Source organism: Drosophila obscura, unplaced genomic scaffold (genome assembly GCF_018151105.1).
Source record: "Drosophila obscura isolate BZ-5 IFL unplaced genomic scaffold, ASM1815110v1 contig_87, whole genome shotgun sequence".
Lineage (NCBI taxonomy): Eukaryota > Metazoa > Arthropoda > Insecta > Diptera > Drosophilidae > Drosophila > Drosophila obscura.
The window spans coordinates 1,714,146-1,739,959 of NW_024542880.1; the positions used below are offsets into that span (position 1 = coordinate 1,714,146).

At 40.6% G+C, this 25,814-nt stretch overlaps 2 protein-coding genes across 2 annotated transcripts; one reads left to right on the forward strand and one right to left on the reverse strand.

The window, feature by feature from the left end:
• Window positions 1–1,391: 1,391 nt before the first annotated feature.
• On the forward strand, window positions 1,392–5,774 carry LOC111080631. The gene is made up of 3 exons (XM_022376367.2): window positions 1,392–1,937; window positions 2,004–4,498; window positions 5,719–5,774. Exons 2-3 carry the CDS (start codon window positions 3,502–3,504, stop codon window positions 5,772–5,774), a joined length of 1,053 nt encoding a protein of 350 aa, XP_022232059.2. The 5' UTR covers window positions 1,392–1,937; window positions 2,004–3,501.
• Window positions 5,775–7,992: 2,218 nt separating this feature from the next.
• LOC111080630 (nucleic acid dioxygenase ALKBH1) lies at window positions 7,993–24,997 on the reverse strand. The gene is made up of 4 exons (XM_022376366.2): window positions 24,976–24,997; window positions 24,819–24,908; window positions 8,522–9,018; window positions 7,993–8,436 (listed from the first exon to the last, which is right to left on the reverse strand). The coding sequence occupies exons 1-4, from the start codon at window positions 24,976–24,978 to the stop codon at window positions 8,076–8,078; spliced, it is 951 nt and encodes a 316-aa protein (XP_022232058.1). The 5' UTR covers window positions 24,979–24,997; the 3' UTR covers window positions 7,993–8,075.
• Window positions 24,998–25,814: the final 817 nt, after the last annotated feature.

Below are 25,814 nucleotides of genomic sequence, written 5' to 3' on the forward strand. Positions count from 1 at the left end.
ACATGCCACACACATATTTACGTAACCTGAAATCTCATGAAAAAATCGGTTTCGGCAGCTAAAAATTATTCTGTGCATACAATCATATATTCTGGAGTGTTACACGTACACAATTACAAGCTTGCTGTCAGTCGGCTCGTGTGACGTCATTAGCCGAACGCGGTCGATCCCAGAACCGAACGCCGTCGGTCCCAGAGCCGAAGACCTGGGACCGTACGCTGAATTCTCAGCTGCGCCACTTTCGTTGTATGAACTGGCACATCTATATACTGTAGTGGTATAGGCTGGCACTAACGCGTGGGTATAACAGCAGTAAATTTTGCGCTTAACAGTACAGGAAATAAACCTTACTTTTGCGAATGCCAGAGCGCCTTGAACTAAAAAGTGTTTGCTGAAAACGTAAAACGCAAAAGTAAGTGAAAGCTGGAGCATGTCTGAGAATGTCAGCATCACTTTCGATAGAATTTCTCTTCAATTCCATTCCGCGGTGCCCCACACCGATTTTTACGCTGATTTAAAATAGTGCTCTATTGATACAGTGAGTTAAATAAAAACACCCTTAAAACACACTTAAAATATTCTAATTTTACATTTCCATAGAGGTTGTTCAATTGGTGTTCAATATGTTAAGTTAATAAAATAAGCATTTCAGTAAATCATGATCCAATCCGCTGACTGAATTTTCATTTAACGCTCAACCCACGGGCTTCCGAGGTGCCCACCTGGTGTGATTCGGACTTTCGAAGTTAGGACAGTAAATCCACCTTTTTTAAGCCGAATTCGGACCAATGTATTTAATAATATTTATATTGAAAGCATTCTGTTTTCTTTATTTAAGCATTAATCTTCCTTTATTCCTTCTTTCCTTCCTTGATTTTTCTTCGGTATTTTTGTCAAAATGTTGACTTTTAAAACTCATTAATATATGTGTATAGGTGCATTAATTAAGCGTCGTTTAAAGTAATCTATACTATAAATTTGTAGAAAAAAATCTGTGTGTAAGCGGCTATCTCCGCAACGCGTGCACCAAATTGCATGCTGTTTTTTTTTAAATGATAGCCAGAGAATGTGACCTGGTTTGCACAAACAAATTTGCACTTTTCTATAAATAGGTTCCTCATGAATTAAAAATGAATCAAAAAAATCTTAAATTTGGTCCAAAAGTGTGTGTTTGAACGCCTACTTCATTTCATTTTGTGTCCTTCTGTAGAACAAATTTGGTCTAAACATGTGTGTTTGAACGCCTATTTCATTTAATTTTGTGTCATTCTGTAGAACAGAACATTTGATGATAGATTTTGTTTTTTATAACTTTTTGTGTGAAAATTTGTTTTCTGAAAAAATTGCAATTTGTGTAAGTATATTTGTTGCTTTTGAAAATGTGTGCGTTTTAAGCCAACCTGTGTGGTTTTTAAAGTTAAATGTCGAGACGATTAAATTTGGGTCGGCGAACGCGAAATTCGTTTCAAGTTGTGGCTTCAAGGAGCCGTGAAAGTAGCCAAGACATTATACATCGCAATGGAAAAAATCGTCTACGCACAGCAAGATCCCGTTCAAATCAACGGAAAAATGACGCAACAACAACTGCAAATGAACGTCGTGATATTCAAAATCTACAAGGTGTTGCGTTTGCGTACAGTAGTGTCACCGATTACGCTTCTCATAGGCAAATTATAATTGGTCCAATGAACGACCGTTGTCGCCATTGTCAGGCATTAAAATTTAAAGGTGAAGCAGATGGGATGTGCTGTGCGAATGGTAAAGTGAAATTGCCTGAATTAGGCAGCCTACCACAACCATTGAGCACGTTACTTAATGGATTGACACCTGAGTCTAATCATTTTTTGAACAATATACGAAAGTATAATTCGAGTATTCAAATGACATCTTTTGGCGCCACAAATATTATAAGAGACAACTTCATGCCAACGTTCATGGTAATTATATTGTTTTGTTTATGCAAATTGTACGTTTGTTCTCATTCTATCATATATTTTATTCAGATTCAAGGTCAAATATACCATCGAGCTGGATCTTTGTTACCTTTTGACAACGCAGACCACCAATTTTTGCAATTATATTTTATCGGGAACGCGGAAGACGAAGCTGATCGTCGGTGTGCCATTATTACTAACACGCGGAGACAAATTATTTTCGATTTGCAAAATATGTTCCATGAGCACAACGAATTGGTTCAGGTTTTCAAAACATCGCTTGATCGAATGCCATCTGACGATCATAAAATTATTATGCAAGGCGTTTCAATGCACAAACAGTTGACGAAGTGGCAATAGTCATAGTTGGTGAGCAATTTAATAATCGTGGTATTGTGCTTCATAGTAGAAATGAACAACTTGAATGTGTATCCGAGACTCATCGCTGTTATGATGCACTACAATATCCCATATTGTTTTGGAGCGGACAAGATGGTTATAATTTCAACATTAAAATGATAAATCCAGTAAACGGTCGAGAAGGAACAAAAAAAGTTAGTGCTATGAATTATTACGCATACAGGCTGCAGATACGGCAAAATCAAGACAACCACATATTGAGGTGTAGAGCACTTTTCCACCAGTTGTTGACATGTATGCAAAAATTGAATCGGAACGGTTAAATTTTCTTCGATTCAACCAAGCCAAATTACGTTCCGAAGAGTATGTTCATTTGCGTGATGCCATTAACAACGATGGTAAAGCACAAAACGTTGGAACTATGATAATATTACCGTCATCGTATGTTGGAAGCCCACGTCATATGTTTGATGTCATACGTTACGGTCGACCAGACCTCTTCATCACCTTCACGTGTAATCCGTAATGGGAAGAAATCTCGGAATTATTGTTTGTTGGCCAAACATCGAAAGATCGCTATGATATTTTAGCACGTGTTTTTAGACAAAAAGTGAAATCACTCATGGATTTAATTGTCAAACACGGTGCATTTGGGCCTGTTCAATGTTGGATGTATTCAATTGAATGGCAGAAACGAGGTTTGCCTCATGCGCATATTTTGAATAAAATTGACGATGTGATTTCGGCAGAAATTCCAGATCCGACAGTGGATCCTGAATTGTTTGAAGTGGTCACCAAAAATGTGATTCACGGTCTATGTGGTGCGTTGAATTTGAGTTCACCCTGTACGGTTGAAGGGAAATGCTCCAAACGTTTTCCAAAAAATTTGGTCTCCGATACAGTGACGGGCAACGATGGATATCCCGAATATCGGCGTCGATCAACTAAAGATAATGGCCATTCGGTAACTTTGAGAGTTAAAAATCAAGATTTGGAGATTGATAATTATAACTAATTATAATTATGATAGCGATTATAATCGTTGGGTTGTGCCATATTCACCGTTATTGTCTAAGATTTATAAAGCGCACATAAACGTAGAGGTCTGCAATTCAGTTCAATCTATTAAACACATTTGCAAATACATCAACAAGGGCAGTGATATGGAGCAGTTGCTAATGTTACCGATGAAATCACTCAATTTCAAATGGGCAGATACATCAGTTCAAATGAAGCAGTATGGCGCATATTATCATTCCCGATCCATGATAGGCATCCAACTGTAGTTCATTTAGCTGTTCATCTTGAAAACGGTCAACGCGTTTTTTTCACACCCGGAAATGCAATGCGAAGAGCTGCGCAACCACCAGCAACAACTCTAACTGCATTTTTTTCGTTGTGTCAAGCAGATGATTTTGCGAAAACATTGCTATCCGCCGAAGTACCCGAATATTATATGTGGAATAATTCGTCAAAAGTTTTTCAAAGGCGAAGACGCGGAAAAGCCGTTCATGGTCAGCCAGTATTGTTTCACTCAGATGCTATAGGACGAATTTATACAGTTCATCCTAACAATCAAGAGTGTTATTATTTGCGATTGTTGCTAAATGTTCGTGCACCAACATCATTTGAATCTTTGCGAACTGTTGATGAAGAATTGTGTGGGACGTATCGCGAAGCATGCGAACGATTGAATATGCTTGAGAATGACATACATTGGGATCTTACTCTTGAAGATGCAGCATTGTCATCAAGTCCACATCAAATTCGGACACTTTTCGCAACTATTATAGCGACGTGCAGTCCAGCAAAGCCAATTGAATTGTGGCAAAAACATCAAAATCATTTGTCAGAGGATTTTTTACATCGATTGCGCCGTCAAACGGGTGATATAAATGTGGACTATACGCCGGAAATTTACAACGAAGCATTGATTGCTATTGAAGACCTTTGCTTGATGATGGCAAGCAAAGCATTAGCTCAATTAGGTATGACAGCGCCTAATCGTGATATACACGACCTTTTCAACAAAGAACTGGAGCGTGAACAGCAGTATGATCGTGCCGAGCTTAATGCGTTTGTGCAAAACAATGAGCCACGGTTAAATATCAACCAAAGAACGGTTTACGACCAAATATTGCGAGCTATCGAAGAACAACATGGTGGACTGTTCTTTTGGATGCAGCTGGAGGTACCGGAAAAACGTTTGTCATTTCGATTATTTTGGCTACCATTCGAGCACAAGATAGAATCGCATTGGCTTTGGCTTCGTCTGGCATCGCTGCCACATTATTGGATGGTGGTCGCACGGCGCACTCTGCCCTTAAGTTGCCATTGAATATGAAGGCTGACGATAATCCCACATGCAACATTTCAAAAAGATCAGCAATGGCGAGAGTGCTGCAGCAATGCTCTCTTATTGTAGAAGTCACTGGAAGCACTTAATCGTACGTTGAAAGAGCAATTTTGGCCGGAACGCATCTATTTTGAATTCTATCCCAGGAGAAATGGTTGCGTATAGGTCGGTTGATACAATTATCAATCAAGATGATGTTGTAAATTATCCAGTCGAATTTCTAAATTCATTGGACTTACCTGGATTGCCGCCATACTATTTACTAGTAAAAGTTGGAACCACCATAATTATGCTGCGGAATCTTAATCCACCACGACTTTGCAATGGTACAAGACTTGCTGTGAAAAAAGTTATGACTAATTTACTTGAAGCAACTATTTTGACTGGGAAATTTTGTGGTGAACACTTTTTAATTCCGAGAATTCCGATGTTTCCGACTGACATGCCATTTGATTTCAAACGACTACAATTTCCGATTCGTCTTGCTTTTGCTATGACTATTAAAAAATCACAAGGACAGTCGTTGCAAATTTGTGGTTTAAATTTGGAGCATCCGGTATTTTTCCATGGTCAACTGTATGTAGCGTGCTCACGAGTAGGCAAACCTTCTTCATTAATTATTCATTGTACCGACGGCAAAACAAAGAATATTGTTTATCACAAAGCATTGCAATAAATAAAATATTTTCAATTTTCAATTATCAATTGTGAAATGCAAAAAAAAAAAGCAAAAAATAAATGTTTTCTAAACAGTTCTAATTTAAAACGCGCTCAAAAATGTTGGTCAAGTGGATTGTGTACTTTTTAAATCAGTTTATTAGAGTAACAGTAAAAAAATGTGAAAAAGGGGGTGCCAAAATAACCTTGCGGGAATGGCGCTAAGCTTTGCTTCGCAGGGACTGGCGGGGCGCCTTAGACCCCTCATTACATGCCGTTGCGCAGCCGCTACAACTCTTTTCGTTTCCGCATGACCTCCGATGCGAATGCAGAAACCCGTGACCAATGAGAACCCTCGCGATTAGCGAGTCTCCACCGATGTCCAGCCGGTGCTCTTTTCACCATGCGCAGGTGAAGAGTATGTGCCCGTGGACTCCTCTACGCCGCTCTTCATTCAGTTTGCGTGATCGTCGTGGCCAAATCGATGGAGGTAGCTTCTTAAGCAGCCGTGCGCGCTTAGGAGTTGGGTTATGGCCGCATCGTCCGAGATGCAGACTCGCAGGGCTTCAGCCCAGATTGGGGCTGCTTACATCATTTCTGATTTAAGCAAGAGTCTGACCTTGTTTGGGTCGCTGACAGCGCTCTGCCTAGGGCAGCTGCCTTCTTGCTGGCTGCCTCAAGGTGCTCGCGGATGGAGAGGCGAGTGTCCAGCAATACCCCAAGGTAGCGGATTGCTCGTGAAGATGTGATCTCGAAGGAACTAGCACAGTCTCCACCACGACTTTCATAAAACTGGATATCAAAACCGCTTCCGTCTGGTGTTCCGACAGCTTAAGTCCCACAGACGACAACCACTCTTGGATCAAAGCTACCGCTTTGTTGTACCTGGCCTTTACTTCCACGAGGTGCTTGGCCACCACTACCAACGCGATGTCATCATCGAATCCTAATGTCCGTGCACCGTCGAGGCAGTACAGTTTCCGTCCTCCTAGCCACCTGGTTTCCTCCATAGCTTTTACTTTCCTAAAGGTGAACTGCATGGGTCGTCTGCATGAGTAATTGCTGCTTGGAGCTTCCTGCAAATGCATCTCTCCAGTGCCTTGCCGACGTTGTCGATCAGTTTGATAGGCATGTAGGATGAGGGGTGGCTTTTTTGGCTTCGGCAGCAAGACCAGCTTCTGGAGCTTCCATGGCTTTGGGATGACTCCTTTCCGAAGGCACATAGATTTGGTAAAATTCGATCCCTATTCCTCTGAGCAAGCTTTTAAGTCGCCGGCTAGATTGATGGACGGTTAGCGTCGTCTGCTATCTGGTTGAGAATGGTGCCATAGAGATGGTACATGGCATGGTGCAAGATAGCATCTGAAAACCCAAAGCTGGCCAACCTTGGCTCTTACGTAACCGTTTACCCTGTGAACAGACTCAGCTAGCGAGATGTAACGCCCACATACCAATATCGCTGCCGTTTTGTCCTGTCGAGAATATAATTGGTATTGCTAGTTCTGCGGTATGGCTCCGAGAGAACTGCTACATCCGCTGTCGTTTCTGTGACTAGCTGGCTCTGGTCGTCTGCTCGGGCATCTCTTGATGAAAGCTATGTGAACAGTGAAGCAGTGTCTCTGGCCTGATCATTCTATGATCCTCACCTCCTTCGCCAAGGGGTTCGCAAGCCCAACGATAGCCACGTGGGAACTTCCCTATCCCGGCCGCAGGGCCCTATTGCTTCCTATTTCCACCGGATGCTCAACTTGGGCCGATAGTGCGTCGGCGATCTACTTTCGTGGCTAGGTCGTCGCGGATCTCGATTAACGTTTCGCTTACTACCGCCCTGACGTCTGCTTATGTGCCAAGCACCTGGCCATCTCCTTTGGGTTGTGTTTTTCTTCATTGAGCTCTAGCAGGAGCTCTTCCTTTGCTATCTAACGGACTGCATTGACGTTGTTGCCGACTTCTTTTAGCTTTTCGTCGCTTCCTATAGTCCCCATCCTGAGAATGTCGCTGTAGGAAAGGTCTCCCTTGGTGGTAATTATTATACCGTCTGGACTATTTCGCTTGTGTGGGTCGTTGTCACTCTGGGTCTTGTTGGTCGTACTACAGGTGCGTGGCTTGGCCGGCTTCTGGGCCTGCTGCTGACGCTAGTTCAAGTCTCTTCCTGCGGGGCTTCTGAAATTTGGGTCGATGCCTCCGTTAGCTTTCATACGAATGGGGATGTCTGCTGGGGCATTATCTCTGGTGTGTCAGCTTCGAGCTGCTCCTCTTGTATCCTCGCGCACATTGACGAGTGCAGCTCTTTTAGGTTGTATAGTGACTCCCTTGTCGCCTGATTTATGTAGCGAGCTGCCGGTCTTTTCTCAATGATCCGAGAATCAGCCCATCTAGGATCACTCCCATTTCGGTGGTCAACTAGCTGCTGTGGGAGCTGTTTGAAGTGGAAAATGTATAGGAGCGAAGAAAATGGAAAAAGAAAAGGGGGAGGCTCCGGGCGTTGAGTGAAAGAACTAAAACGCACTCAAGGTGGGCCCCCTTGCTCCTTTGGATGACCGTTGAAGAGCGGCGAGCAGCCCGGATCAGGATATGTGTGTGATTTGATCTTCCAAGGTGAGCACGCGGTGTCAGTATACGCTTATACTAATCCGGGTATTTTTCGCGGGGAGTTTTAGCGATTTTGAATAAGTGCATTGTGTAGTCTAAGGTTATTGCTTGTTTACGTTGTTAAGATATATTAAAAAGAATCTGCAAGCGTTTAAATACAATATATTGAATTTATATTATAAATTAGTATTTTTTTTTGAGAGAGTACTTTCGCCTGATTTGAAAACTTGTCGTACATTAATATTAATTCGTGAATCATCAAGATAACATGAAAAAGGTTGCCAGAAATTCCTGTCGCCCACTTTTTGAAACAAGGCAATGTCCAAAAAGTTGTCTTTGAGTTTTTCAATTTCTATGTCTTTAATCGACAGTTCAGAAGTCCATGATATTTGTGTTTTGATAATACGTGGCACTGCGTGATAGCAGAGACGGGATTCCTCTGACATTATTAAAACGTCACCACTATGGATATATAGTGCGGTTGGTATTTCATCGTTAGTTTTTCCACCGATAAGAAATATTGCAGTCTGTCCAAAGCTGTGAAATAAATATAAAATATAACTACGTGATTTTAAATATATTATTGAGTATGACACTTTATTTCGAGTGCATGTTAATCTACCTAAAAGAAAACAATGGAGCAGAATGATTAGGTTCAGAATGATCTGTGTGACCAGAAAGACTTGTGCCTATCGGGTAGTAATTGACAATAGCAGCTTCCGCTTTAAAATTTTGGAAGCCCAAAATAGATGAAAAAAATGTACAAATGCTGTTTAGATCATTTGGAAATGGTGAATGCATAGACTCGTCGTAAATCTTGGTTTCCCAATTATGATGATAACCAAATGTTGTCCAACGCATTGCTACTTTTAGTCGCTGCATCTCAATGATATTATCACATTGATGGATTTCTTTCCACCAGTCTGATCTAGCGGAACCTGGGAACAGTCTTTCATTCAAATTAACCTTGTTTGGTGCTCTCGGATAGTCTCGCAGACAGCGAGCAATCCAATAACGCTGACCGCGCTCTGTAAACGGGTTTCGTATAACCAATAATCCCGGATGATTATCAATAGTATAAGAGCGCCAAACATTTAGCGGTTTTAGTCCAGCAGGTAACTACTTACATGGGAAGACATCGGCAAATCGTGACATGTAAGTAGAAAGGGGAAAAGTATGTCTTTTAGTAACCATTTAAAAGTTATATTTTCTATTTTTATTGCTAACAAATCTATGTGTATAAAAATGTTGTGTTCGTTGCATTCGAAAAGTACTGAACCGTTTGAGCCCAAATTTAAAGACACTATAGAGTCAGGTTTAAGCTCGGTTTTTATCTTCCTTTATGTCATTTACAAGCTAACGAAGCTCTGAAAATCGCGATTTAATTATTTTTGTATAAAGTAGGTCTTTCAATGGCTGTCTAACGTTAGTATTGTTTTCGATTCCCTCAAACATTTTTTTTCGGTCGAGAGTCCTTTTCTCCTCTTTCAGTCAAAAACGAAATAATGCATGCGTCGTCGTACTCGCAAGGCAGAAATTACGAGAATAAATTTTTCGAATAGGACGAAGGAAGAGCGGGAATCGAACAGTGGGCAATATGGCTAGCGGAAGTTAATTCAAATGTTAAAAAATTGAAAAAACCGTTCATTTTTGTTTACCAATCGATAATAATAAATTTGATTTTTAAATATTTTTCATAAGCTGTCAAACACAAAATATATTTCTGCAAGGGATTTACAAATAATTTTTTTCGTTGTGTGCATTGTTGTCAAATCCCTGTGAAATTGGTAATCCACTCTTTTTATATCAAAAGTTTGGTTTAATAAACTTCAAGTTATGTATTACATAGAAAATCAGTGCTTATGACCGCTCAATATATGTGTGGTAGTTGTAACTGTAGTTGTAATTATGTGTATTAAAAACGAGAATTTAGTAGCATACACCTGCGTTGCTTAATACTCGTATATATTACTATATCCTTTGTATAGGAGACGTTCAACCGAAGATAGTAGGACTTCGGGAACTTTAGACATACGATGTGGTGATATTGAGGTAGACAATCGTGGTGGTGGCATATTCGCCACTTTCAAAATCATGCAAAGCGCACATAAACGTAGAGTATTGTAATTCTGTGAACTCGTTCAAATACATCTGCAAGTATGTGAATGGAAGTTTTTGATGTTTCAGCAGAAAATGGGGACAGGAATGCGGTAAGAGTTGTCGATGGAATTGAAAATAGGTGTACCAATTATCAAGCTCCGGAATATTAATCAGCCAAAACTCTGCAACGGTAATCGACTCGCGGTCAAGAAATGAATAAACAACGTGGTAGGATTCCTAGCATTCCCATGATCCCGACTGATACACCATTTCAATTCAAAAGATTGCAATTTCCCAATCGATTAGCATTCGCAATGACAATTAATAAAGCTCAAGGTCAATATCTGCAATTCTGTGGTTTAGACTTAGATGCGGATTGCTTTTCACACGGACAATTGTATGTTGCGTGTTCCCTTGTCGGTAAACCAGATAGCCTTCATTATTACGCGCAGAATGGAGAAACGAGAAATATTGTATACCAACAAGTACAAAATTAACATTTTTAAAACTTATGCTTTCTTGTGTTTTACAACCACAATATGCCACAGTATTTTATATGTGAGCATTAGATATACTCGATGTTTATTATGGTTATTGCCATGGCTCGTCACAAACGGCGGATTGTAAACGGATCTACGCCGTTCGGGAACAACAATCAAACTGATATACACAGAGCTAACGAACCATGACTCTAGCCACGGTTCTCCACAAATAGCGGTGTGTCAGCTCCTCCGGGAAATAAAATAGTCTTAAGCAACGCACACAATTAATTAAGAACTCTCGATCAACAACTGTACACATTTTTGTCCACACAACAATTTAAAACACCCCACCTCTTGGGACATTTCGCAATCGACGGCCTACATAAGAAATATCATTTGCGTTATTTCACAATAAGTCAAGCCAGCATAAAATTATCGACCTACTAGCCCAAATTCAGCTATCACCTTCCGCGATGCCGAGTTAGCAAAATCAATCCTACTGCGATGCAGTCTCAGCAAAACCTTTTCCTGAACACTTCTGACCCACTAGCAAATTGTTAACGAAGCACCCAGCTTCGACCCACTTGCCACAATTATTGCCACCCAATAATCATAAGTTAGCAATAATTAATTATTTCCGGGTCAAAGACAGGTGCGATCGCCAGCTGCATAAAAGGGCCAAGATCGGACGAAAAAGCAGGCAGTCCATCAGCCCGAACACAAGACACTGCACGAGGCAGTCCATCAGCCCGAACACAAGACACTGCACTAGGCAGTCCCTCAGTCACACACCCAAGACACTGCACTAGGCAGTACGTTAGACCGAACACACGACATAGCACTACGCAGTCCACCAGCGCACCATACAGCCAACAGGCAACAACGTAAATAACTAAGTGAATGAAAAGTACTGAATAAACCAAGAAAAAACAAAACAAAACTCTCGCGTCATCATTTCTCCCATGCCTACTGCATTTCAAGCCAGCCCGACACCTGAAGTCACCTGCGATCTACAAATTTTCTTGTAGCGGACCCTGGACAGACTGAAGCATACCTCAGCCTGAGATAGGACCTCACAAGTTAACCATTGCTAACCAATTGTACACTGGGCGGAGTAATTTCTGCCAAGTTTGCATTTTGTTAGGCGTGGGATCGGACGATCGTGGGCGATCCCACCCGAACATCTGCGCGGGTGTCAGCATTTTTATGCTGGGCTGCGCCGGCGCCGCGACCATCAGCAGAGGGCTCGTGGTCGCCGGGCTGGGTTAGGATAGTTAGGATGGGTCACCATCTATTGAATAAAGAATACGATGAATATCCCGTCGCCTAATACTAATAATCAAGTCCGAAAGTTATTAAATATTACTGACGCCCAACGTCGGTTCCTATTCGCGACCCGGTAAAAGTGAAAAGTGCAATACTTATTCAGCGCGGAGACAACACTTGCTGCACGAGTCGCACGAAAACAAGTGTAACGTAGAGACAACGCTCGTTGCACCCAAGCCACCAAAATATATAGTGTGGTCGATACCCACTGACAAACAAGTGAGAACAAAGCCCGCTGTGCGTGAATTAATTGGCGGTCGAGGGTACACGCTACGAAAAAGTGAGCATTGAGGTGCAGTGTGGACACAATGCCCGCTGTACTGATTCTGTTAGTGCAGATACAAAGTGCAAATATCTGTTAGAACAGATACAAGGTGCAAATACTCAGCGCGGTCGAGGATACCCGCTACGAACAGTGAGAAGTGAGGTACAGTGCGGAGACAACCCCCGCTGTACTGATTCTGTTAAAATAGATAAAAAGTGCATCACGGTCGAGGATACCCGCTACGAGCATTGAGATGTAAGGTACAGTGCGGTGACAACGCTCGCTGTACTGATTCTGGTAGTGCAGATCAGGTGCAAATACAAACCCAAGAAGCTGAAGGGCCATCCCTCGCTTTGTCATAAAATCTACAAAAGGAAAAAATTGGCTGAAGGGCCGATCCCTCGCCTTGAACTAAGAATGAAATCATCAAAACTGTTACACAAAGCAGGCGGCTTTGGGCAGCGGCGAGGAGAAACAAAAAGACGATACCACAGAAATTAATTTGCATCAAGATCTAGAGTACAAACTACATTACTCGACAAAATTGCATATTTTCTTCCCGCTGTGGACCGAAATGACTTTTTCTGATAGATTTCGGGATTTAAAAATTTGTATAGTATTGTTTTTTCTTAAGAATTTTTAAAATCTGGTATTTTTCATGTTTTTTTTTCAGGGGTAGTGCTTATATTTTTCCCATAACGTAAGTATCTTATATGTGCATAGAACTTTGCAGTTCTAAAAAGGTGACAAATGCAGCCATAAATCCGACCCAGACACTTTATAGCTGCAGCTTAAAGCCTGGAAGATATTAAGCTTTCAAATTCATTTGATCATTTTTTTTGCGTTATTTTTTCCCGATATTTTGACTTTAAAAACTCAGGAAAAGTCGAAAAAAAGTCAGTTAGACGCATAATTTAGGCGTCGTTTAAGGTATCGTTTGTAAGAACCGATTGATAAACGGTCAAGTTGCAGCCGTTTGACCAAAACCACTCAAAACTCATTTTACCGTCCGTTACGTTGCTGGTCCAACTGCCAAAATGGGATTGCAGGAAAAAAAAGGAACTGTAATTTTGGTTTTACCCAGTCCTAGGTATGGATATTTCTCGAATATATATCCTACCTGTTCATATCCATTTGGGCTGTAAATGTTACTTTTACTCCAATGATGTGGAGAAAACCAGAGATTCACGGCTCTTTTGTTCATTTAAAATAACTGAAATCGGGAGATCCATGAAATGGGGTTAGCCGAAACTACCTGGTCAAGGCTTTACGCTTCCTGATCCTGTCCTGTCGTCTTCGTCGCATGGAACAACGGATTCAAGTAATGACCAATCAGGAGACTAGAAATATTGCAAGCCTCTTTCACAAGAACAAGTGAACGATATTGTGGTGGTTTGGAAACAGCAGTAAGGAAAGTTTAAAGGCTGTTTTGTTTCACAATGGAAACCAAACTAAATTGTTTGAAATATATAAAATATAAAGAACATCAGTGGAAGATCGCGTGTAACTTAAAAGTCGTAGCAATGTTAACGGGATTGCAAGGTGGTTACACAAATTATGCTGCTTCTTGTGCCTATGGGATAGTAGATTTAGAGAAGAGCATTACTCAAGAAAACTCTGGCCAAAACGGGAGGAACATACTTTGGCAAATTACAACATACAGAATTCAGCTCTCGTGAAGTTTAAAGACGTTATTTTACCACCATTAAACATTAAGCTGGGACTAATGAAAAATTTGGTTAAAGCAGTGGATAAGGAAGGTGAATCGATGAGTTACCTAAAAACTGTTTTCCCACGTCTGTCGCTCGAAAAAGTTAAAGATTACTAAAAGATTATGGATCTGAAAATATTTTGTCTATTAATGAAAAAGCAGTCCGGAACTCATTCCGACTGGTTACAAAAAATGTTCTTGGTAACAGCAAGAGTGATGATTACGTAATATCGTTCAATTAAGAATTATGAAAACATTTGAGACGATATGGCACTAAAAACGACAAGGTGTTTGGAATGAGAATATGTTGGGCGACTATGTGTGGACTCTCATAAGGGAATCTGATTCGAATGACATAGGAAGACAGCCACAAAACTTAAATTATTTTAAGAACAGTAACAAGCAGTAGAAAAACCAATTTGTCACATACGTTTAAGAACTTGTAACAACACAACACCAAACCAAATAAAAAACGAAAAACACAACGAAAAAGATTAACTGTAAACAACATTTAATGCCAAAGGAACACGTTCAGGTACCAAAAATGCAACCCCTTTTCGTTTGGTTTGTTCCAAAAAGTATTTTTTGTCTATTGTTAAAATTTTTTTAGGTTTGGTTAGCCAGTCTCCATAGATTTAAATGGACAATACCTTAAACGACGCCTAATTAATGCGTCTATCTAAAACTAAAAATTCATACCAAGAAATATTTTTTTCGACTTTTCCCGAGTTTTTAAAGTAAAAATTTCGGGAAAATATACCGCAAAAAATGATGAAATTTGAATTTGAAAGCTCAATATCTTCCAGGCGTTAAGCTGCGGCTACAAAGTGTCTGGGTCGGATTTATAGCTGCATTTGTCAGTTTTTAAAGAACTGCAAAGTTCTATGCAACCAGATATAAGATACTTAAGTTATGTGAAAAATAGAAGCACTACCTCTGAAAAAACTTGGAAAAAATACCAGATTTTAAAAATACTTTAAAAAAAAAAACTAAATCATAATAAATAAACCATAATTCTTAAGTCCCGAAATCTATAAAAATTCATTTTGGGCCACAGCGTAAATGTCGTATTGACTAGTGCTATTTAAGAAACATGTCTTTCTTTCTGAAATTTTTTTCAGATTATCGCCTTCGAGTAAATTTTGAAATCCACGTGTAGCCGTGTGATATCACATGAGTTTGAAAACCAAATTTAGTTGCCCTAGCTCTTACAATCTCTGATCTCCAGGCGACAAACAAGATGGGACAGACAGACATGGCTCTATCGACTCAGCTATTGATGCTGATCAAGAATATATATGTATACTTTATGAGGTCGGAAACGTTTCCTTCTCTGCGTTACACACATCCACTTTTACCACAAATCTAATATACCCCTTAACTCTTTTTTTAGTACGGGTACAAAAACAAATTTGACATCCTTGCACAGCGCGTCAAATGGGCAGGTAGAGCGGTTTCACAGTACCTTGGTGGAAATCGCTAGGTGTCTGAAAATACAGTGTAGAAATTCGCCAAAAACCTGAAAAAGCTCAGCAAGAACAGCTGAAGCGGAACCAGAGTCGGCCAAACAGGGTGTTTGACGTAGGCGAAAGGGTCCTCGTCAAGACCAACAAAAGGCTGGGCGACAAGCATATGACTTTATTCGTCCAGAACATATTACAGCAGATTTGGGTACTACTGTTCTCATAAAAGGGAGGGTGGTCCATAAGGACAACCTAAAGTAAAAAAAAAATTAATTAGCGTAGCTTTTGAGCTTTGAACTTTTTTAGTTAATAAGTTTTTTACGTTTTTTTTTACTATGGTCCTCTTTTAATATCTTTTCGTGATCCTAACAACGGCAGATCTAGCCGACACAACACTACTTTCCTGTAATTCACGGATGAACAACAGTTTGGGAGGAATACTTCTACATACGACACTCCACAAACCTTTTAGAATACGAACGGCACATTCAGGAAACCACGGAAATTACGGACTTGATCCCTCAGACGCACATGAGGAAAATCTTGGAAACAGACACAGGACGGCCTTGAAATTTATCGCAGGGACACCTAATTTCGACGACCTACAACAGACTCGACAGATCGAGTACGATCTGGAAAACGCTAACAATAGACAAATATCCATAAACTCAAAAACCCAAACACAGATTAATGTTAGTCAGCTGTTAAAGGTAAACAGAAAAGAAGAAATCAACACTTCTAAACTTTATGAGACCCTTTTAACCCGAAATATACTTAAAGCTCGAACTCCAGAATGTAATGATCGCCGCTACTTTGGCAAGAATAAACCTTATAAATCCAGCCATAATTGATAGTAGTGACTTGGAGGCGATTTTGAATCAGGGTTTCACCGATATCAGCGCAGCCCAAACATTTATTGACAGGTCAGTCGAAGCATTAGTATCCTCAATGTCGCTGGCGGTAAAACACTCAACACCAATAAGAACTTTCCAACAGCAGTCGTATTTCTAGGCACATTAAAGTGCTGCTACGCGATAAAAGAAGGCTTCGCCGAGATTGGCAAGCAGTCAGATCACCTGCCTCGAAAGAGCGGCTAAAAATAGCCAACCACTACGCAGAGCCCTAGAAGATGAAAAAACCGAGCTCAAATGTCGTATATGGAGCAACTCTCCCTAACTAGCAAACGATTCCCACCAATCGAGAGTGAATCACCTTTGCGTACACAAGCAGGAGAGTGGGCTCGTAGCAACAAAGAGAAGGCAAATACATTTGCCGTCCTTCTAGAAAACGTCTTCAAACCACACCCAGCAACAAATAGCTTTGTGTTCCCACCAACCAATAGTCCCGAAGTTTCTTCGCCTATCATATTCCAATCAGGAGAAGTCAGAAGGGTCATTATAGACCAAATCTCAAAGCAAAAGAAAGCTCCTGGCCACGATTTCATCTCCTCCTAAAATGATTATAGAATTGACGAGCTTTGCAGTATATTTCCTTACTGTGATATTCAACAGCATGATGAAATGAGGCTATTATCCTCAAGAATGGAGGAAATCAGTCATCACAATGATCCATAAAACCGGAAAAGACAAGTCCAAGCCATCATCATATAGACCTATTAGCCTACTGCCTTGCCTAAACAGGGAACCATTGAACAAGTAAACCGTATAACCTCTGAAATACAAAATGCATTTGAAAGACGCGTGTATTACTTCGCTGTTTTTCTGGATGTCGCCCAGGCTTTCGACCGCGTTTGGTTTGGCCATCTGAATCCACAAAATCAAAATATTACTTTTACAGAACATCCATGGAATATTGAAGTCATACCTACAGCAAATAAGTTTCGCAGTACGATGCAAACATTTCCTCTCTGAATATCATCCAATTGAAGCTGGTGTACTCCAAGGCAGCGTGCTTGGACTGACACTGTATATTATCTTCATAGCAGATCTACCGACAAACAGCCTACAATAACTTCGACATTTGCTGATGATACTGCCATACTAAGTCGCTCCAAATGCCCAACAAGAGCAACGGAACACTTATTCTCATCTCGTGGGCTTGAAAAAATGGCTAGCAGACTGGCGCATACACGTAAACGAGCAAAAGTGCAGGCATTTACCCTAAACAGACAATCTTGCCTCCATTATATCTAAACAACATAAACATTCCACAAACTAGTAATCTAACCACTAAAACTGGAGTACAAAGTACTTTTGTACAATGCAGTTCTCAAACCATCTGGACATACGGCTACGAGCTATGGGGAAATGCTTGCGTTAGTAATTTAGATATAATCCGGAGAGCTCAATTGAAGATACTAAGAACTATTGCTGGGGCACCATGGTACATACGGAATGAAAATATTTATAAAGACTTAAATGTAGGATCAGTTAATGATGAAATTGCCAAGGTGAAAGCAGAGTATCAGGCCAAGCTTCAGGCCCATCCTAATAGACTTGCACTGTCTTTAACTTGGCACACTAGCCATACACGACTCCGGCGAAGAGACCTCTCCACCCAGCACAATACTTAGCTAGGGACGTACTCTAAAAAATTAATTAAATAAATATATTAGGTTAAGATTTGCATACTTGTCGTCTAATAGTCTCTAAAAGGGAAGATTCAATGAATAAAATACCGTAATAATAAATAAAAAGTATTGCGTGTCGCAAATATAGGCTCTAGCTAGTAAAGAACTAATAGTTTTTGTAATCGAAATACCTAGACCTAAGTTTACTTGTAAGAAAATAAAGACTGGAAAGATAGTTGCAGTCGCCCACATGGGGATAAAGCTCCAGTTACCCGAAAACATCATAGCAGTATGCAGAGGGCTCCCATCATTAGCCTTCTGCAAGGAGTCACCAGCGAACAGCTGCGCTCAAGAACTGCACTCAGGGGCCGTGGCACTGTGGCACGCAACCTAACGACCTGCCCCCAGTGGTGTAGGCAGATGAGGGCGTCTTAATAACACTACTCGACAAAATCGAACTTTTTTTTCCTCAAGGATCCAAACCGACTTTTTCTGATAGATATGGAGATTTACAATTTTTTAAAGAATTATGGTTTTTTTTTTCTATGGAAGAACTTTTTTTTGAAAAATGTTTGAAGTCTGGTATTTTTTGTAAAGCTTTTTTCAGAGGAAGCGCTTGTCTTTTCACATAACTCTAGTATCTTACGTCTGGTTGTAAAGAACTTTGCTATTTTGAAAAGATAATTAAAACAGCTAGAAGTTAAGCCTAAGCACTTTGTGATTACAGCTTACTGTCTGGGAAATATAAAGCATTGAAATGCAAAAATTATGATTTTTGTGCGGTATTTTTTACGAAATTTTGACTCAAAAAACTCAGGAAAAGTCGAAAAAAATGATATCCTGTGTCCCCTATTTTTTGGAGTATAGGTGCATTAATTTGGCGTCGTTCAAGGTATCGCTCATTAAAATTTATGGAGAGACTTTGGAGCTAAAATTCGTTAACCAAACCTAAAATATGGAAAAATTGAACAAAAAATACCTTTTGGAAGGTTGCGGGCCCAACTGCCAATTGGGAACAAAGCAAACAAAAAAGGGTTGTACATTCGATCCCAATTCCAGCTGTTTTAATTATCTTTTCAAAATAGCAAAGTTCTTTACAACCAGACGTAAGATACTAGAGTTATGTGAAAAAAACAAGCGCTACCTCTGAAAAAAGCTTTAAAAAAAAATACCAGTTTTCAAAAATTCTTTAAAAAAAGTTCTGCCATGGAAAAAAAAAAATATCATCAAACCATTTCTAAGCCCCAAATCTTTAAGAAAAAGTTCGTTTTGTTCCTTGAGTCAAAATCGTGTTGACGCTACTGTCATTGTGGCCGCCGACGATGGCCCAGAACACAATGTCACTGGAACACCCGGGTGTTACAACTGCTGCAAAGTCCCTCTTGAGTGAACCTTATCTGCATAAGCTGAATGAGGAACATTTGCAACGGATCGACGAGGACTAGACGCGCCTGGTTATTGGCCCAGTGTTGGCCATAACTACAGGCTTGGTCATATGCACCATCATAATTTAAATATCCTGGTGGTTGCGGCGCACGCAACAGAACGATACATTCAGCCATTCAGCAGGTATTTAAAAACATTGGTTCGACTGAGGACGGTCAAGACTTAAAAGGGGGAGGAGTTAACAAGTGTTAACCAATTGTACACTGGAGGAGTAATTTCTGCCAAAATTTTCTGTACTCACATACTCGTCGTTCCCAGATTTCTTGTCGATTTTCATATCAGCGACAATTTGCTGGATTTTCACATCTTGTTATTGTATGGAAAAAAGCCAATCAGTCTCGTCGATGATGATCGAAATTTTCTGGGATACTGTTTTCATCTCATGTGCATCAAGAAATGGAGTTTAACAAAAGTACGTTAACGAGATTCATCTGTGTTATATAGATGTAGCAGTATATAGATGTGTCATACACCGAATGTGTCGCCGCTGAGTTTTCTTGGACCATTCGGCTGTGATGCTGAGGCATTTGGCTCGAGAGCTGGGCCATTGGGCAAGTTGAAGACATGTTCGACTCATGACGGGATGCGTAAGCAAAATTAGCCTTGCAAATGTATGTGTGTACACAGACATGACAACATATTTATCAATTCTTATTTTCCGAAACCGTTTTAGTTTTGAGTTTCCAGGCTACGTAAATTTGTGTGTTCCACGTATGCTCACATACTGTGCTTGTGTTCTACAATTATTGGCCGCTTGAACCAAAATTCGTTTTTGTTTTGTTTTGAGGGCTGATGTAGCGACCTGAGCTGACCTGCCGCAATATAAATGAGGAATGGGCAGAGTAGGTGGGGGTGTGAAATAAATACAATATATAAACGAGAAGGAACGTGTGAGTCGCTTCTGGGGACGCGACTCTACTTATACCCGTACTTAGTCAGCATACACATTTTTGAGCTTATGATTTTTGAGAATTTTAGAAAAAAAAAAAATTTTACATTTTACATTTTTTTGCTACATCTGATATCTACATATACAATGTATATTCTACATCTAACATGTAGATTGTACATGTTCCATTTAGATTCTACATCTCCTCCGCTAGGGGTTGCTCGCGCACTGAACGCGGCAGAGTGTGCGAGCGAGAAGGAAAATGAGTTGCGTTGTCGTTGGCAGGAGGGGCCAGGAAAAGTAACTGAAAATTAATTTCTTCATTCTGGCTATAATTATGATCCGATCTGATTCAGATTCGGCAATCTGGTAGATATGGGTATTCTCTACGATAATGCGTTTTTAGTTTTATCGTATCTTTAAAATTGTGGATGTGTGTAACGCAGAGAAGGAAACGTTTCCGACCCCATAAAGTATATATATTCTTGATCAGCATCAATAGCCGAGTCGATACAGCCATGTCTGTCTGTCCGTCTGACCGTCTGTCCGTCTTGTTTGACGCCTGGATCTCAGAGACTATAAAAGCTAGAGGAACCAAAGAAGAGAAACCTACAAGTGTATTTCAAAATTTCGCCCCGCCCCCTTCCGCCACCACAAAGGACGAAAATCTGTGGCAGGCACAATTTTAAAGATACGATAAAACTTACAACGCAGTATCGTAGAGAATGACCATATCTACCAGACTGCCGAATCTGAATCAGATCGGATCATAAATATAGCAAGAATGAAGAAATTAATTTTCAGTTGCTTCCCCTGCCCACTCCAGCCAACGACAACACAACTCATTTTCCTTCTCGCTCGCACACTCTGCCGCGTTCAGTGCGCGAGCAACCCCTAGCCGAGGAGATGTAGAATCTAAATGGAACATGTACAATGTACATGTTAGATGTAGAATATACATTGTAGATGTAGATATCAGATGTAGCAAAAAAATGTAAATTTATTTTTAATTCTAAAATTCTATTCTATGCTCTATGTTATATTGTTATCTATGTTCTATGCTCAAATATGTGTATACTGACTGAGTACGGGTATAAGTAGAGTCGCGTCCCCAGAAGCGACTCACACGTTCCTTCTCGTTTTTATATATATTTATACATATTGTAACGAACCATGGTTCTACCCATGGCTCGATACAAACAACTCCCACAGCGACACCTCCACGGTAGGCAGCAACCAAAATTCAACTAAAATATGCAGAACAGAAGAACCATGGCTCTAGCCACGGTTCTCCACCAATAGCGGTGTGTCAACACCCCGGAAATAAAAATAGTCTTAAGCAACGCTCACAATTAATTAAGAACTCTCGATCAACAACACCCCACCTCTGGGGACATTTCGCAATCGACTTATTTCACAATAAGTCAAGCCAGCATAAAATTATCGACTTACCACTCAACTTCCACGATGCAGAGTTAGCAAAAGCTCATTTCTTTTGAAACCAAATACCCAATTCCCAACTGCACCTTCCGGGATGCAGCATCAGCAAAACCACCCTGACCCACTTACTAGCCCCACATTTATTGTCGTAATCATAATGTCAGCAAGAATTAATTATTTCCGGGTCTCAGGTGCGATCACCAGCTGCATAAAAGGGCCAAGATCGGCCGAAAGAGTAGGCAGTCCATCAGCCCAAACACAAGACACTGCACAAGGCAGTCCCTCAGTCACACACCCAAGACACTGTACTACGCAGTCCCTCAGTCACACACCCAAGACACTGCACAAGGCAGTCCCTCAGTCACACACCCAAGACACTGTACTACGCAGTCCCTCAGTCACACACCCAAGACACTGTACTACGCAGTCCCTCAGTCACACACCCAAGACACTGCACAAGGCAGTCCCTCAGTCACACACCCAAGACACTGTACTACGCAGTCCCTCAGTCACACACCCAAACACAAGACACTGCACTACCCAGTCCAGCGGCTCCAAGGCCAAGTAACTAGATCCGCGAGTTAAGTCATTGTAAACAAACCAGAATTAAATAATAAAAGAACAACGCAAAGAACACCAACAAAAACAACCAACCACCGGCTCACAGGCCAAGTAACAAGATCCGCGGGTAATCCATCGTAAACAAACCCACAAAGAATTAAGTAATAAAAATAATAAACACCAGCAAAACCGAAAACCACGATTTTCTTGAAGTATTTTCGTCAGCAACAAAACGCTCCTCCGGTGTCCTACCTCTCTTTCGGTCAGACAAGGCCGCTCCAAACCTGAAAGTCACCTGCGATCTACAAATTGTCTTGTAGTGGACCCTGGACAGGCTGATGCTTACCTCAGCCTGAAATAGGACCTCACAATATGTATATTTAAGCGTGCAATTTCAAATAAAAAAAAAAAAAACTATTTTACAGTTCGCTACATAAGCCCTCAAAGCAAAACGAAAAACGAAACATCCTGTTGTGGCTGTTCCCATTTGAACGTTTGGTCTTTGCGCAATAGGGCACGCAAGGGCTCCAATAAAATGGCGTATCCGGCAACAAATTTACGGAAGTAAGCGCTGAAACAAAAAACTGTCGTACTTCGGTAACATTGCTTGGCGTCGGGAACAATGCAATGGCATTCGTCTTAACCTCTCCAGGACTGGTGCCGTTTACCTGCATCTGATGACCCAGGAATGTAATTGATTGCTTATACAACTCACATTTATCCAGATATAGAGTAAATCAGCACTCTTGCAATACTTGAAGGATTCCCTTAAGCTTCTCATACATCTCGTCAAACGTCTGAGTACCAAATACACTACTCGACCAAATTGAACTTTTTTATTTCGCTTCTTTCTTTCACATAGCTTAAAACTCTAGTGCACAAGACCGCCTCTAGACGGTCAAACTTCAAAGCTCTTATTCGCTTTCCGCATTCTTTTTTTGTCTTCGTTTTTCATTTGTCCAATTTGGGGAAGTCCAAAATTATTTTCGTTGCTTTTGCAATTCATGCCAGCGCTTGCGTCAGCTGCTTCAGTCATTTGAAGTTGAAAGTTTGTGAAATTCCGTCGCAGTAATTATTTTGCAAAAAGTGCAAATTAAAACAATTTTTTAAAAACATTTTTTAAAGTCGCAACTGGAAGAAAAAATTACTAGCTTGTTGCTGATAGTGTCAAGGACGCAAAATACTACCGTATTTATAAAAGGAAGGTTTCGTTAGCATTTTGTTCCTTCTATAAGGAAGCCCGTCTAGAGGCGGTCTTGGGACAATTCGGGAAAAAAAAGTTATAAGGTAAGTTTGAAAGTGGAACAGCTCAAGACATATTTAAGTCCAAATAATTGCTCTAGTACGCATGGAACGACAACAAATGCATAAGCTATCAGCTCTTTCCGATGTGGAGATTGAGAAGTTTTTGAATTCGACGGATTTTAACTTTGATACGGACGGAGAATTGGAGGACGATTTAGCTGATGATGTTTGGGAGGCAGCGTTTCCCATCAATGATGAAGATAAAGAAGAGATTGAAAGAGCGGTAAATATGTCAGATTCTATGCTGGCTTCAGAGATTTGTGTAACTTCAAGCGGAAGTCCTACTCCGTTGGCGAAATTGTTGTCACCCTCAACTTCGATTGCATCGAATTCATCTCAAGCACAGAAACGCAAACGCAAAGCGCCTGCTGAGCATGATATTGCTCATGCTGAAGAAAGCACAGTATACGAATTTGTAGGATCTGTCTTGGATATAGATCCAAAATCACCGATTTTCAAAAGGATATTGTGCGATTTGAGCTTGACCTAGGAGATCTCAAAAAGCTTGATACGCCATTTAAGTGTTTTGAATACTTTTTGAATGATACATTTCAATGATAATAGTAAGTTGCCCTCCAAGGACTCTGCCGACCACGATCCTGTATACGAAATACGACCAATCGTGAATCACTTCAATGAAAAGTTTCAGTCAGTTTCGATTACCCAACGCTTATGTGTGGATAAACAAATGTGTGCAACGAAGACGAAGACCTTCCTTCGACAATATTTACCAGACAAACACATAAATGGGGAGTGAAATTCTTCAATTTGTGTGATTCCTTTGGCTTTTGCTATAATTTTGAGATATATTGCGGCGCAGGAGACAACGTTGTGCAAACTGGCTCATCAGATCTTGGTGCGTAAGCAAATGTAGTCGTTCGATTGTCACAAATTGTTCCGGATTTCAAAAACCAGATTATTTACTTCGACAATTATTATACGTCTTTGCCACTTCTTGTATATCTCAAATCCCGGGGAATATTTTCTTTGGGAACTATTCGCTCGAATAGCATTCCAAACTGTAATCTGCCAACTGATAGCGACCTCAAGAAACAAGTGCGTGGACATTCCACTGAATTTTGTGGATCTGCATCAGGAGTCGAAATGTCTTTAACGGTTTGGAAGGAAAAAAAGGCGCACCGCCTTGCTTCGACTTACGCAGGCACAAAGCCTTTCCTGAATGAAACGAATTCAAAAGGTCAGATTTTACGTTTAGTTCGCTCTGAAAAAAAGTACGTTGACATAGATTGCCCCAATGTAATCCACGAATATAACAGCAACATGGGTGGCGTTGACTTAATGGACGGACTTATTAGTCGATATAAAATTCCAGTTAAGAGCAATAAGTACACAAATCGACTATTTACACATATGCTTGATTTAGTCATGGTAAACGCTTACCTTTTTTTTTCCACCGAGCAACAAGCCCGACGCATTTTTTTTTTGTCCTAGCTTCCCAAAGCCGCCTGTAGGCGGTCCATAGTTTTGGTCCTATAAAACCCGATTCGTGCGAAAGTAAAATTTTTTCCAGAACAAACATTTACATTTAAGCACTAACCATACAATATAAAGATGTGCCAGTTCATACAACGAAAGGGGCGCAGCTGAGTTTGCAGCGTACGTTCCCAGATCTTCGGCTTTGGGAATGGCCGCGTTGGGCTCATGACGTCACACGAGCCGACTGGCAGCAAGCATGCATGTCTTGTGTACGTGTACACTCCAAAATATATGATTGTATGCATAGAATAATTTTTAGCTGCCGAAACCGACTTTGTTCGAGATTTCAGTTTACGTAAACGTGTGTGTGCCATGTATTCACACATACTGTGCTTGTGTGTGGGCTCTACAATTTTTGGCCGCTTGAATTGGTTTTACGTTTTGTTTTGAGGGCTGATGTGATGTAGCGACCTATTCAGGGCCGGATCAATCCTCAACCGGGCCCTGGGCAACCACGTGCCCACACACAAGCACAGTATGTGTGAATACATGGCACACACACGTTTACGTAAACTGAAATCTCGAACAAAGTCGGTTTCGGCAGCTAAAAATTATTCTATGCATACAATCATATATTTTGGAGTGTACACGTACACAACACATGCATGCTTGCTGCCAGTCGGCTCGTGTGACGTCATGAGCCCAACGCAGCCATTCCCAAAGCCGAAGATCTGGGAACGTACGCTGCAAACTCAGCTGCGCCCCTTTCGTTGTATGAACTGGCACATCTACATACTGTATGGTTAGTGGTTATGGTTATGGTTTAAGACATAATGAATCCAAAAACAATTTTTTTGGGGAAAAAAAAATTTGGTCACTAGAAGGTTAAGTATTTTACATTTGGTTGGTAGTTATTGGTGCAAATGCGTTAAAAGAGCCAAAAAGTTTAAAGATTGACTC